This window comes from Hyperoodon ampullatus (genome assembly GCF_949752795.1).
Source record: "Hyperoodon ampullatus genome assembly, chromosome: 4".
In the NCBI taxonomy this organism is placed as follows: domain Eukaryota; kingdom Metazoa; phylum Chordata; class Mammalia; order Artiodactyla; family Ziphiidae; genus Hyperoodon; species Hyperoodon ampullatus.
In genome coordinates this window covers 31,377,040-31,389,435 of record NC_136917.1, presented here as the reverse complement: position 1 = coordinate 31,389,435, position 12,396 = coordinate 31,377,040, and the positions used below count along the sequence as shown (strand labels likewise).

The window sequence follows — 12,396 nt, the reverse complement described above, 5'->3', positions numbered from 1 at the left end:
CTTAAGAACAGTGCCTGGGGCTTCTCAGTGGTTAAGAATCCGCCTGCCAGTGCCAGGGACACAGGTTTGATCCCTGGTCCAAGGAAGATCCCACATGCTGCGGAGCAATTAAGCCTGTGTGCCACAACTACTGAAGCCCGCGAGCCTAGAGCCCGTGCTCCGCAACGAGAGAAGCCACCGCGATGAGAAGCCCCCACTCACCGCAACAAGAGAAAGCCCGCGTGCAGCAATGAAGACCCAACGCAGCCAAAAATAAATAAATTTATATTAAAAAAACAAACAAACAAACAAAAAAACAGGGCATCCCTGGTGGCGCAGTGGTTGAGAGTCCGCCTGCCGATGCAGGGGACAGGGGTTCGTGCCCCGGTCCGGGAAGATCCCACATGCCGCGGAGCGGCTGGGCCTGTGAGCCATGGCCACTGGGCCTGCGCATCAGCGTCCAGAGCCTGTGCTCCGCAACAGGAGAGGCCACAGCAGTGAGAGGCCCGCATAATGCAAAAAAAAAAAAAAAAACAGTGCCTGGCACAGAGAGAACACACTGTGCTTAGTAAATCACTGAATGTAGAGTAACTGAAACAACATCGCTGTACTGTGACCCCCAAGGGCAGAGGGTCACATCATTCTTGTTCTCAGGTATGTGCCCCAGGGCTGGCCAATCACAGATGCTCCAGAAAGATTTGATTTTTTTTTTCCTTTGGCTATGCTGCAGGGCATCCGGGATCTTAGTTCCCCTAACCAGGGATGAACCCGTGCCCCCTGCAGTGGAAGTGCAGAGTCCTAACCACCGGACTACCAGGGAAGTCTCAGATTTCATCTTCTGACTGCTTGAAACCCTTCAGGGTGCCTCACCAGTTTTCCTGGCCCTCCCGACCTCTCCTTCCACCATCCGCCCTCTCCACGCCCTGCCCCGTCCAAACCCAGGTGACTCAGCGCCCCCAAGGGCTGTTATGAACGGCCCCCACCAGACCCCCAGCTCTCCCACCAACGGCCTTGGCCCTGGATACCCCTTTGGCCTGGATCACGCACCCTGACTTACTCCACCGCCCCTGTCGGAACAGCCCCTGTGGCTCTGAGCTCTTTGGGAGAGATGTGTCTGGGCTCGCCCATCCCTCCAGGCAGGGTAGCCAGAGCCTGGAGGGCATGCATCCCCCTCTCTGGTGACTCTCCTAGGGGCCAAGGGCACAAGTGGCTTTAGCCAGAGGCTGGAGCTTCTAGAACAGCTGCCGGCACTCAGGTGAGAGGAAACACACATTGGGTCATGTGATCAGTGCAGGGTAGGGTGGAGGGCCCATATAGGCCTGGGGGGATGGCTATAAGCCTCCTCTGCAGTGGCAAGTGGCCCTCAAGCCAGCCCTGCCACCCAGACCAGCGGGAGAAGCTGGGTCCTGAGGAGAGGCAGAGCAACAGTTGCCCCCCCCCGCCTGTGCGCTTCTCCTCTATCACCAGTGCCCCCCTCCCACCGTGGGCCCTCCTCAAAGGTCAGTCTGGGATGGAAGGAGCTGGGGTGGGACTGGCATCGCCAACCTCCCTGGGCAAGGTGACAGGTGAGGTGGTGGCTAGGTGGGTGGGCAGTGGATGAAAGCAGTGAACCCCAACCGGGGGGCTGAGAACAGGGAGCAGCGGGCACAGCCCACCCCTTCCCAAGGGGCACCCTCCGGTCTTAGGTGCTGGCTGTCCTAGGGCCAGGGAGTTTACCTGCCCAAGCCCTCGCCTTCCCTTCCTCCCTGCCACACGGGCAGCAAGAAGAAGGTCCACCCAACCACACCCTCACCCACCCCAAGACCCCCGTGGTCAGCTCAGGGTGCTCCGCATTGTCCTGGGCAGGGGGCTGAGCCAGGGCGGCTGGAGCTTGCAGCGAGGGACCCTGGCTCGGGAGCGCCGCCTGGTGGAGAGAAAGAAGACAAAGGCGCAGCGGCAGGTTTCTGTACAGGAAGTCGGATTATACATTTTAGTAACCGGGCGAGAGAAACGAGGCATCGGGGCAACAGTGCAGGGGCCACAGGAAGAATAAGAGATCGAGAGCTAGGGTTTGGCATAAATCTTACAAAGTGTATAAAGAATTTGTGTTTCTCTACAATAACAAAAAAACCAAAGGCTACAAGAGCGGTTGTATATACAAAACACGGAGATATTGCTTCACTTGCAAACAGGTTCCTGACCAGACAAGGAGACAAGACAGAGAGAAGGGCACAGGGAGGGGGTGGTGGGTGGAGAGCGCGCCGCGTGCAAAAAGGAGGGTGAGGTGGGGAGAGGGTCTTCTCCCAGCATCAATCTACAGGCAGGAGCTGGAGTCGAGCACGCACGGGAGAGGTCGAAGGCATGTGCGCTGCTGGCTGTGCGCGGGGGAGCGGGATGCCGAGAGCCAAGAGTGTCCGTCTGCCTGGCCCCTGGCGCCTTGCTCTTCGGGCTTCAGCCTGGAATGGGGTTCTGGTTGGGAACCGGGGGCCAGCTGGGCCAGCTGGCCAGAGAGGGAGGGCGGCGATTGCTCCCCGGAGGCTACCGTGGAAAACTGGAGAAGCCTGCTCGGTGTGCCCATCCTCTTGGCCTCTGGCCGGCCCGGTCCATCCTGCCACCCTCCCCGCCCCGCTGAGATGCCCACTGGGACCCAAGGAGAGCAGGTGCAGCAGCCGGGGCTTCTAGCTTTCCTTGGGCGGGACAGGAGATGCCGCTCAACTCCTGTTCTTTGTGCGGAGCTCGATGGGAGGGCAGGAGCCAGTCACAGAGGGGCGGAGGGGGTGGGCAGGGAGGACAGGGCAGGGAGGGGTGGGCGGAGGACGAGGACGTGCACGCACGCTGAGACCAGGCGCGGGGTGGTCACAGGTTCTGGCAGCACTGCAGCTTGTTGGATTTCTGTCCGTCGGTGGTGGGTGGCACGCTGATGTCCACCACGTTGTTTCCGGGGGACTCGTCGTGTGCTGCGCGGTCCGCGATCTGCTTCTGTGACACGATGCGGTAGATCTCTGCGGCGGGCAGGGGCGGGGAGAACGACACAGGGTGAATGCGCTGCGTGCCCCCAATCTCGGTTACCTCCCCCTCCCACAGGACTCATCTGGATGTCACCTCCTCACGGTAGCGTCCTGGATGCTGAGCTGGATCCCCTTCCAAAGGCTCCCACTGTGCCCTGTGCACCCCCATCACGTCAGGGGGAGCCATGCCATGGGCTGGGCTCCTGGAGGCTCCCTGCCCATCCCCAATGCTGTGTACTCAGCGAGGGAAGGACCCATATCTGTTTGCAGATGTAACTCCCAGCCCAGGCCTCTCATTCTTTAAGATCAGAGGCCCTCCTCCCTCAGGAGAAACTCCCAGAAGCCCAGGGGCTCTGGGACCCTGAGACCACCTGCCTCCCCAGCTGACCCTGTGGGCTGTTCTCTAGTGAAGCCATGGCAAGGCCCATCTATGGGAGCTGGGCTTAGAGGGTCTCTGTGCTCTGAGTGCCAGCAGGGGTGGGATCTGGCCTGACGCTGTGGAGGGTGCCCTGTTTGTCCTCATGTCCAGACTGAACAGCAGTTTTAAGGAAGGAAGGTTCAGGGGCTGCGTTCTGGAGCACGTGACCCGTGTGGCTGGTGCCCTTCCCACGCCCACCCTCTGTGATCCCAGCTGGGCCCTGTGACCACCTGTGAGAATGTTCTTGAAAGCTTCCTCTACGTTGGTGGAATCCAAGGCTGAGGTCTCAATGAAGGACAAGTTGTTCTTTTCTGAAGGAGAGAATATTTGCACAGGTGAGTCAGCTGGTGGAGGAGAGGGAGGGTGGTCCCCTATACCCTCCTCTTGGGGACCGTGGCTGCCTGTCCGCTCACCTGGCCCAGGAAATGAAGGGCTGGGGCTGAAGGGGTAGGACGGAGATGCCCACCCCTGCAGCCATGGGCACGGCCAGGGAAGATGCACCTGGTGCAGGGGAGCTGCCTGCATTCCAGATGCTTCTCGGATGCTTCAGTCAGAGTCTCGCTCTCAGGAGTGTGGCACCTAGAGGCCCTGGCCAGAGCAGATGGCCCGGACTGACACCTAGCAGCCCTCTGGCCACGCCCTCTGGCCCAGCGTGCGCTCACCTGCGAAGGCGCGGGCCTCATCCGTGGGCACGGCCCGCAGGTGGCGCAGGTCACTCTTGTTGCCCACCAGCATGATGACGATGTTGCTGTCGGCGTGGTCCCGCAGCTCCTTCAGCCAGCGCTCCACGTTCTCGTAAGTCAGGTGCTTGGCGATGTCATACACCAGCAGCGCGCCCACGGCACCACGGTAGTACCTGCAGGGATGGGGGCAGGGCCCAGGCATGAGCCGAGCCAGCGTCCCTGGGGGCCCCCCAGGCTCTGTGGGCAGTGGCTCCTTGGCCCGAGGGATGGCCATCAGGGCCTCGAGGGAGGGGTGCGTGTCCTGAGGCCCTGGCTCCACTCCCCAGATTCAGTTCAGGAATGGGGAGGCCTAAGGAGGGAGTTTGGGATCTGGGGTCAGAAGACACCCACGGGGTCAGCCACCAAAAGGGGAGGAGGAAAACAGTGACTGTGCAGGGAAAGGGCAGAAGCTCTAATGCCTGCCGTGGCCCTGCCCGCCCAGAGCACCAAGGAGATGGATGGACACACATCCACTCCAAGGGATCAAGGAGCCAAGAAGGTGACCAGGCCTCGGTGGAGGGATTCCAGAAGACAGCAAGTGACCGACAGGGAATGGCCAGGAGTTGGGAGGGTCAGGGAAGAGGCAGTCGAGGGGGTCCTGATGGTGGGGTGGCCACAGGAGGGCCAGGGGTGCCAGGGCTGCACCTGGAAAAGGAAGGCTGGGAACACGGCTGGGCAGGGCGGGCCGAGCAGGCAGGCTGGGGAGCGGGTAGAGCCTGATAACAGCCCTCACCGTGTAGCCAGCGCCCGGCGACACTCCAGTGCCTCAATGGGACGCCAGGGGTCAGAGGGGCTGTGGGACATGCCCACCTGGGGTCACAGCGTGACCAAGCCTGGGCACTGGCCTTTCAGAGGGTCCCACAGCTCCTGGGGGTCTTGTCCCTCCACCCTGTGCCCCCTGCTCTCGGGTCTGTGCTCTCCCCTTCCCCCGCCCCCCCCAGCCCAACTCCTACCCATCTCTTGGGGCCCACGGCCCCCCAGGCCCCACCACTCACGCCGAGGTGATGGCGCGGTAGCGCTCCTGGCCAGCGGTGTCCCAGATCTGCGCCTTGATGGTCTTGCCGTCCACCTGGATGCTGCGGGTGGCGAACTCCACGCCGATGGTGCTCTTGCTCTCCAGGTTGAACTCGTTGCGGGTGAAGCGCGATAGCAGGTTGCTCTTCCCCACGCCCGAGTCCCCGATGAGCACCACTTTGGGGGCGGGGAGGGACATGAGTAAGCCTCCCTGGGTCAGAGGGGTGCAGTGCCCCCAAGCCAAGACCCCACATGCTGCTCACGTCCACCCACAGAACCTTCACAGTGGCGCCCCGGGTGCTGCAGAAACACGACAGCCAGTGACGGGGCAGAGTTGCAGCTGTCCTGGGGCCCCTGGCCCAAGGCACCACGTTTCCTGGTACAGAAGCGAATAGGGTCCTTCAGAGCAGGGCTGCCCCTGCTCTGATGGGACACAGGGATCCAGGCATCCCGGCAGAAGGCAGCTTGGGGATCCATCAACTCCCAAACCTCCACTGCAGCCTGGTGACCTGGGCAGCCAGGCATGCCTGAGAAAGCCCCAGGGCTGGGTGACCTTGGGCAAGTCACTTAACGTCTCTGGGCTGCCTTTTCCACAGGTGTGAAAAGGGAGACAGTAACAAGAGCCACCTCAGGGAGGGGACACGGGAATGCCTGGGATCAGAACTCAGCCAGCATCTCGTGTGCTAAGATGGGGCGGGGCGGGGGGCGGGTCAGATCATCCTGCAGGGAGATGGGAACAAGGGCCCTCCTGAGCAGCGCAGGGCAGAGCAGGGCAGGCATAGGCGGGTCTTACCCTCCATCCCTCCCTTTATTGAGCTTCCTGCCGCCACCTGTAGAAGCCCTGCCTCTAGGGGCCAGCCGCTCCAAGCTCTAGGCTGGAGGGTCCTGGAGGGGCCTGGGCCTGGAGGGCTGTGCTCTGACCCAGGACACAATGGGGACTTGTGTCAGTGTGTGCATAGGTGTGTGTGCGGCGCAGAAGAAACAGCCTTTCTTTCCGGATGCCCCAGCTGGAAACCACAGGGACCCCCAAGTGTGGGCCTTAGGCTCTGGCACCCCAGGGTGGCTCTGGCTCGTGGGGAGCCATGGGGGCTGCAGACTTGGTCACCCAAGTCCCCGATGAAAAGTTTTTCCTTGATGAGAACTTCTATGTGTATGTGTTCAGATTCCTGCTGCTTCTTACCACTTTCACTGCTTCCCGACCCCAGGCCATCATCACTCCCGTCACTCCCTGTTGCTGCGACAGCCTCCTCCCTGGGGCCCGCCCTTACATTTACTCTAAGCTTCAGCCAACAGGCTGTTTTCCTCTTGGCCGCCAGAGGGTGCCTGTGAGCACCCTGAGTGGGTCCCATCCCTCCTCTGCCTACAGCCTTCCAGGGCTCCCACTTCCATAGTCCTCCTGGCAGCCCACAGGGCCGTGCATGACCTGCCCCGTCCCCTCCCTGCCCTCACCTCCTCCCTCTCTCTCCCTTGCTCACTCTGCTCCAGACACACGGGCCTCCCTGCAACGTTACCCTTTGCCTGGAGTGTTCTTCCCTAGGTACCCACCAGGCTCCTGCCCTCATCTCCTCTGTGTGGCCCCTTGGATGGCACTTGATCGAGGAGGCTCCCTGCAGCCACCCTCTTAAAACCCCCCTCCCAGGACTTCGCTGGCGGTCCAGTGGTTAAGACTCCGCGCTTCCACCGCAGGGGGCCCAGGTTCGATCCCGCGTGCTGCAACTACGAGCCGGCATGACGCAACTAAAGATCCCGCACGCCGCAACTAAAACCCCGGCACAGCCAAATAAATAAATAAATGATTTTTAAAAACCCCTAAAACCCACTCCCCCCAACACTCCCCATTCCCCTCCCCTACCTTTCCCCCATAGTTCTCCCTACCCTCCCACACTCACCAGGTTTCCCTTATAGATTTTTTTTTTGTCATTGTGCCTCGAGGGCAGCCATCTCAGTCCGATTGCCTGCTGTATCCCCAGGACCTGGTGCACTGCCCGGCGCACGGGACTCACCTGAGCAATGCCTGTCGAATGAACAAACGCCAAAGTGGCTGGCGGAGCTCCCCAGGCCCACCTCCCCCCACACTGGAAGATGCCCAGGTCACCATCCTTGGGCCACAAGTAAGGAGGGGGCAGGCCAGGCAGCCCCCAGGACCCAGCACCCTCTCTGGACAGGCTGCTTTAAGAGCCAAGAACAACAAGAACAGGAAGAACGTTCCGTGCTGAGAAAGCTCTGGATGTGCCATCACCTCACATATGCATCACATGACCCATTTTACAGATGAGAAACTGAGGTGCAGACAGGGGAATGACCAGCTTAAGGCACGTGGTCACCAAAGGTAGAGGTGGGGTCTGAGCCCGTGCATAGCTGCAGGCTCGCTCCCACCCCCCAACCAAGCTCAGCAAGCAGCAACTTGCCCAGGGCCACCCAGCTGGAGAGTGGTCCAGCAGGATGTGAACCCAGGTTTTCTGGATCCAGGGCTGAGCTCAGGGGTCTGGGTTCCGCTTCCTCTTCTCCCACCATCTGGGGTATCCTGAACCCCTAGAGTAGCTAGCAAACTCCTATTTGTCCTTCAAAATCCCTGGGTTCAGGCTTCTCCTCTTCTCCCAAACCACCACGTGACCTAGCCCACAACACCTGTGATGACAGTGCCAGTGTCCTCCCCTGACACTGGGGGCACCCAGCATAAGAATGCCAAGCTGACTTCAGAGAAAGGTGGAAAGAGGTGAATGGACATGGGCCTGGGGCTGAGGGCCAAGGGCGCCCAGCCATGCCAGTAGGGCCATGACTAGACTGACCATAGGGCCCACTGTCCACGCTCTCACCCCGTCACCTCGTGCCCATGGCAGCTGCAGAAAGCTGGCCAAAGCCAGGGAGGTCTGCATATAGTTCTCACATCCTCAGGAACAGAACAGGAAATGAGGAGGAGGGTCCTTTTGGGCCCTTGCCTGTATCCTCCCCACCCTCTCACTCCCTTCCCAGCCCTGTCCAGCTGTCCAGCCTCGGGGTCCCCTTTGCCGCATCAGGGTTCTGCCCCAGCCCAGCCAACCATTTCCTCAGCCCCTCAGGCCAGGCCCAGCCCTAAAGGCTTTGTTACGGAGTTCTCAGGGCCACCCCAGGGACAGATGTTCACGTTATCGTGTACAGTTGGAGACACTCAATACAGAGTGACCAAGTTCCCTGGCCCAAGGTCACCCAGTGAGAACAGTGGGGGCCAGAGCAGAACAACAGCCACCAGCTGCTGCCCGGACAAACGGCGGGGAGGTGGGGCTGCCCCCGCGGTCCCTGGCACGCAGTGCCCAATGCAGAAGTGGCCGGCAGGGCAGCGGCCGGGCTGGTCCCGTGTGCAGGATGGAATGAGAATGGCATTGTCCAAGATACAAGTCATCTGTTGTCTCCGGGAAAGAAAGGGCCCTTGAGGACACAGCCCCCAGCATTTCCACAGGAGTTGGTGGCATCACTGGCCGGGACACGGTCCCCCTGGGCACACCAGTTGGCTGGCAGATCAGGCAAGCCCAGTTGGCAAAAACAAAGAGCTGGCACCTCTTGGAAGCCCTTGGTCCTCTGGCCCGCCCCACGACAGTGTGGCACAACTGGGGCCCCCATTCTGACACTCAGGTCACCGAATGGCCATTGGGGGCGCTTGGCTCCCCAACTCCAGGCAGAGCAGGGCTCCACCCCTCCCCGAGGAAGCAGGCCCTGCAGATCCCAGGCCCCAGGGACTGGCAGGGGGAGGAAGAGCCAGAGCTATTCCCCAGGGGAATCAGAGAGCAGAGGACAGGTGCCCCAAACCAGGGCACAGGCAGGGCCACCATTCATAATGGGGGCGGCTGGTGTGCTCGGGTCCCAGACCAGCTGGCCAGGTGTGAGGCCTGCTCAGGCTGGAGAGCCAGGAGGCTGCCTCGGGAGTACTTGGTGAGCACTGGGGCCGGCCTGTTCCCTGGGAGTGAGTGGGGGGAGCTCTGGGAAGGCCTTGCTGGCCCTTGGGGACCTAGCTGCTCGCACTGTGGCCCCTGCCGCCCAGTCCATCAGAGGAGAGTTTGGGGCGCCCCCAGGGATTTATCGGCAGGCTGGGAAAATGGCCCTTCGCTGAAAAGGATAAAATGTTAGCAGGATAAATGTGACGATCTATAATTAGGTACAAATAAACAACCTCACTCCTGGGGGGGAGATGAGCAGGGAGGAAAACAAACCGCACAGGGGGCTGGGGGGGGCTGGAACACCCAGGGGGATCTGCTGGCCTCTGCCGGGAGGTCAGGGGAGCCAACCTGTGACATGGCTGCCAAAAAAAGCAAGTCAGTGGTGGGAAGGCTGGAGAGGGGGGGCAGCCAGTGTCCCACGTGAGAGGTGTGGCCCCTCTGTGCCCAGGGCAGGGCCAGGGGAAGGTGACTGAAGCCTGGGGGAGGCTGGGCGCGGGATGGGGGATGAGAGGATCACAGCCCCCCTCCACTCCTGAAGGACTCCCCGCACCAGGCGGCAGGGCTGGGGAGATGTACGGTGAGAGTACCGGTCCTTGTCAACCCTTCTGGCACAGCTGTGTCCTGGACACCTCTCTACTGCCCAGGCCTGACCCTCTGCAGGCCACGGGGTCTCAGGAGGGGTGCAGTGTATTCATGTTTCAGTCTACCTGCCATATTTATGGCCAGTGATGCCATGGTGGCGGCTTGCCTGCCTGCTGGCTTCCTTCCTTCCTTCTATGAGTCAGAAAGAATTTCCTTTTCCTATTTAAGTGAGACAAAAACTGAGTGGATTTAAAAACAAATATTAGGGGCTTCCCTGGTGGCGCAGTGGTTGAGAGTCCGCCTGCCGATGCAGGGGACACGGGTTCGTGCCCTGGTCCGGGAAGATCCCACATGCCGCGGAGCAACTGGGCCCACGAGCCACAACTGCTGAGCCTGCACGTCTGGAGCCTGTGCTCTGCAACAAGAGAGGCCACTGCAATGAGAAGCACGGGAACTGTATCAAAGAGTAGCCCCCGCTCGCCGCAACTAGAGAAAGCCCGCACGTGCACAGCAACAAAGACGCAAAACAGACAAAAATTAAAAATAAATTTATAAAAACAAACAAATATTAAAAGATAATAAAGGGTCCTCCAACAAGGCGTTAAGTGTGAAGGTGAGGTCTCAGAGGACCAGTTTGGTAAACGCTGACCTTGTGAGTTACACTTTCGCTTCTGACCTGGCTTGAGACAGTCAGCAGGGCACCTGCTCTACTCAGAAAAGGAGCCCAGTGGGAGAGGGCAGCGGGGCAGGCAGGCACCGCCCCCGCCCCCCCCCCCCCCAGCTGTGGCAGTAGTGTTTCCAGGAAGAGGACTCCGGAGATGAATCCTGAGAAGCGCACAGCCTGCTCCATTGCCCCTGACCCAATAACTGGACTTCTGGGAACATACTTCAAGGAAATAAACCAAAGGGCAAAAGATGACTCGTGCAAACACTTGGAGCTGGGTTATTTACAACAGCAAACGGCTGAAAATAACAAGTGGGGAATGACCACGGAAGCACTGGGAGGAACGCCCCCTGACCTTGTAGTAACACATCCAGGTGGGTGCTAGCCAGGACCTGGGGAGCAGCTGCCTCAGGGTGGGCTGAGTAGAGACAGGCACCAGCTGCAGCAGGACTGGCGTCCAGTCCACCTGTCACCCGTCCCCAAGGCCCTGGCAGAGCTTCCTCTGCCTCTAAAGTGAGACCCCAAGGTTCAGTGGGCACAAGGGCCTGGGCCCAATGCCTGCCGACCACACAACCTCACTTGCCAGCAACGTATCAGCCTGCAGGCAGCTCCTCGAGCCCATGGTGCTGTGTGACAACTCCGGACCTTTGCATGGGGACTCGCCCTGCCCAGAAACCTTTTACCACGTGGATATCCCAGGTAGGAAGTGCTCCATCCCATTTTCTACATTCCCAAGGTCCCCAGAACCCCAGACCCAACCAGGGATAATACCATAGACACACAGTGTCACACAGGCCACACTCCCAGGGATGGCCAAGCTCCCCCAACGAGGGAAAGATGTCAATGGCTGGCATGGGAAGCACACCCTCACGCAGCAGGCAACATGGCAAAGGTGTCCTGTGTGCGTCCAGGGGTTAGCTCTCAAGGGTGACCAATGCCAGCCAGGGAGCCCAGCACAGCAGCACAGGACCTGGCCAAAGCCTAGGTTGGCACAAAAGGCACTGGAAAGTCAGTGACCCCTAAGCTGCCTGACCTTCCTAGGCCTTACTTGAGGCTCCTAGAGCCCTCTGTTGCCTTGGCAGGGAAGATCCTCCAGCAGGTTGGAGGAGACCGTCTGACAACCCCAGTCCCAGATCTTGGCCACAAGCTCCCCCAGATACACTCCTTAAGTGGTCTGGCTTCAAATCCTGCTTTAATACTTAAACTGTCCCTCCAGTTTCCAGGTCCATAAAGAGAAATGCTGGATAATATGGATCTCACAGGGTTGTGGTGAGGATTTCAATGAATTCATGTGTGTAAAGTGCTTAGAAAAGCGCGGGTGCTTGGACAGCGCTCTCAAGAGATTTAAGAGTTAAGACATAATTATTGCTGTTAACCACCAGGCCTGGGTTCAGCACACACAGTCCCCCGCCACCACGCCAAGTGCCACTCCACGCAACTCCGACTCTGCTCCCCAACCCAGGGTCCACCCCCGCACCCCCGCCACACACGCACCTCAACCCCCGTTGTCCGTCCCTCCCTTCCCGGGCTCCGCCCCTCCCTTCCCGGGCTCCGCCCCCAGATGCACTACCACCAATCAAGACTGGCCCCTCCTACTCCATGAGAGCACCACCCCCACCCGCCCACCCTAGCCCACTTATTGGACACACCCACCACATCCTAGCCCCGCCTCTAACGGACGCGCCCCCATCACGAAGGGAGCTTTCCACTCAGCCCGGCCCGCCAAATGCTGGGGCGGCCCCGCCCCCCTGAATGCCCCGCCCCTAACGGCCTCTCCCACTGCCCCGGGCCCCACCCCCCGGGGCCCTGGCCCCGCCTCGGAGCATCCCGGGCCCCCAAGCCTCTCTGGACAGCCTGCCCCGCATGGCTGCGCATCCCGGCCCGAACTTGACCAAGCCCGGCCTGCACTGGCCATCCCGGCTGCCTGGCCTGCCAGGTCCCAAGCCTCGGGCTCCGGCCTGGGCCCAGAGACCTGGAGCGCAGCCTGGGTGCTTGCCCGGCGCCTCGCCGCCGCCCGCTCGCCCTTCTGTGCCCCACCAACCGCACCTTTGAATAGGTAGTCGTACTCGTCGTCCCGAGTCCCCATTGTCCTGGCGCTTCCGGCGGGATTGGCGACTTC

General features: G+C 60.6%; 1 protein-coding gene across 1 annotated transcript; it reads right to left on the bottom strand.

Annotated features, from left to right (window-relative positions):
* Window positions 1–1,928: 1,928 nt before the first annotated feature.
* On the bottom strand, window positions 1,929–12,363 carry RAB11B (RAB11B, member RAS oncogene family; the record flags this gene model as incomplete). Its single annotated transcript, XM_079703471.1, has 5 exons — window positions 1,929–2,960; window positions 3,615–3,695; window positions 4,047–4,240; window positions 5,102–5,297; window positions 12,324–12,363. The coding sequence occupies 5 exons, from the start codon at window positions 12,361–12,363 to the stop codon at window positions 2,815–2,817; spliced, it is 657 nt and encodes a 218-aa protein (XP_079559597.1). The 3' UTR covers window positions 1,929–2,814.
* Window positions 12,364–12,396: the final 33 nt, after the last annotated feature.